Source organism: Drosophila navojoa, chromosome 2 (genome assembly GCF_054131105.1).
Source record: "Drosophila navojoa isolate 15081-1374.11 chromosome 2, UAZ_NAV_1.0, whole genome shotgun sequence".
NCBI lineage: Eukaryota > Metazoa > Arthropoda > Insecta > Diptera > Drosophilidae > Drosophila > Drosophila navojoa.
The window spans coordinates 21,926,967-21,929,307 of record NC_142890.1 but is presented as its reverse complement, the minus strand read 5'-3'; the positions used below and the strand labels follow the sequence as shown (position 1 = coordinate 21,929,307).

General features: G+C 43.6%; 1 protein-coding gene across 1 annotated transcript; it reads right to left on the bottom strand.

The window, feature by feature from the left end:
- Window positions 1–384: 384 nt before the first annotated feature.
- Art9 (Arginine methyltransferase 9) lies at window positions 385–1,469 on the bottom strand. Its single transcript, XM_089256524.1, has 3 exons — window positions 1,316–1,469; window positions 1,033–1,262; window positions 385–973 (listed from the first exon to the last, which is right to left on the bottom strand). Exons 1-3 carry the CDS (start codon window positions 1,442–1,444, stop codon window positions 439–441), a joined length of 894 nt encoding a protein of 297 aa, XP_089112650.1. The 5' UTR covers window positions 1,445–1,469; the 3' UTR covers window positions 385–438.
- Between the last annotated feature and the right edge of the window lie 872 nt (window positions 1,470–2,341).

The window sequence follows — 2,341 nt, the reverse complement described above, 5'->3', positions numbered from 1 at the left end:
TAGCACGACGCAAAGTCTGGCAAAACGTGAACGCTGATCGCTGAATACTGAATCGATCTCGTACTCGATCGGTGAATTATGCGCGACATCATTTTAAATCGTTGTAGCGACGTCAAAGCTAAACACCGATCAGGTCAGCAAAAAACAAAATCGCAATGCCCATTGTCCGCTGAGTTGGCAGTCGTCGGGCTACCGCCCTAATTGATGCAGCACGGCCATAAATTGTGATCTGGCTCAACGATCGTTGAGCGCAGCGTCGCTGCTCGTTCAGACTTCACCCAGATCGACGTGTTGGCCCTTAATGCGAACTGCCCAAAGAACGCCCAAATATTGCCATGAATACATCAGACATCAGACATCGGGGCATCGGGCATCAGACATCAGTTTCGGTATTCGCCTCAGTATTTACCCTTTATTAAGTACAATGTTTTACGTGCGTTACTTTGCCGCCCATATGCCCAGGGAGAACTCGACGCCGCGTGGTGCGAAGTAGCCAAGGATCACGTCCAGGCGTCCAAACAGAAGCTGTTGTTCCTGGATCACGAGGGCATCGTCCTTCAGAAACAGGACTGTTTGCATCATGTACGTCCTGGGCGCGTTTGGCCCAATCGAGAACAGCTTCTGCAGCTGGCCCCTGGCATTTCTAGCGGATATATCAAAGTAGAGCACGCACCCGGACATCTTTCCACTTTGAATGACCTTCATCTTGATCTCGGCTCTCTGGAATTCAATATCGTCTTGAATCGAGTTGAGGTCCACAGATATCACCAGGCAGTTCTCTGTCATCAACGATGTCTGATTCACATAGTCGTCCCACAATTGCATGTTTTTTCCAAGGGCCAGCTCTTGATCTAGGGAAATGCCCTGTATATAGAGATTGGCCACACTGGGAAAGATTAGGCCATTCTTCACCAGCCACTTATCACGCGCGTATAGCACCTGGCAGAATAAGGAGTCCGCGAATAGGGCATGCCTTCAAGAGATAATGGCTGAAACAACTCTAATTGATATCTATAAGACGAGAATTCCTACCCCATCCACTCGGAGACTATTATATCCACTTTCCTCAGTCCACAGGGCAATACGACCTGGGTAATGCAGCCAGGCAGCGGCTCAAAAACCTCCGCTTTCTCTCCATTCTCCAAGACTTTCGATATATTCTTGGCACTTTGCATGTTGCCAATGGCAAAGACCTTCACAGCACCGGCCTCAACGGCCAAGATGCTTAGCAGGCCACTACGACAGCCCACGTCCAGCACAATCTGAGGAGTAAATTTCTATGTGAACTGTTTTCGCTCAAAAGACTTTGAAAGACCTTATCCTTGAAGAGTATTTGATTCTGCTGGAAAAACTGATTGTAGACATTGGACACGAGAACGTCTGATAGCATGGCCTCTTGAATATTCCAAGAGTCCTCCATTGTCCGCTGATGAGCTGAGCTCATAAAGAAGTTCTATTTGTTGCAGTTTACAAGAGACTCACAGCTTAAGAGAAAACATAATTTTATGACTTCTGCAACACAGGGTGATTCATTAAATTGCTAGAGCTGAAAACAGAGAAAAATATTTGCGACGAGTCACGAGCTATCGGTAGACATACAAGTTCTCATATACATATAATAATTAATCATTTATAGATTTAATAATTAAAATAATATTGAACAAAAATAAAGTTGAAATTAAGAAATTAAAAGCAAAGACATTGCATGTATGCATGTATGAGTTGTATGTATTTATGTATCTAGACCAAATCTATAAATCTTCAAAAACAATTCCCAGGCAATTTGTAGTAATAAATAAACATGTATTTATTAGATGCTACATCCCTAAGGAGCATGCAACCACATAACATCTTATCAGTTTCCCAGGATATTGGAGCTGACAACAATTAGTTACGAGGCAGTGGATGACTTTGATAACGTGCAATCTTGAGCGGTTTTATCAGCGGCACTTGTTCCCAGATGTTCCACACACTCACCGACTATCTAACAAGCCCTTTATTTATGGAAGACCTGACAAATGCCAGCAATTCGATACCCAAATATAAGAATACTCCAGCAACTGAAACAAGACTAAGAATATCAATGTACAAATTGAAATGTTTTTGGGGCTGCCCGCTCTGCAGGCTACTTCGATGGCCTTGCCATTGTCTTGAAGTTGGTTAATGTGCGCCACAGGGCGTGCATAGGTGTTTGGTGTTGACCAAAATCAAAGATTGGATCGGTCTAGGGCTCATTTGGGTCGCCTTTGTCTGCGCCAGATACTCCCTAATATATTATAATAATGTTCAATATTGTTGTGCATATTAATATCATGGGCTTATAAAGCGATTTTATGGCATT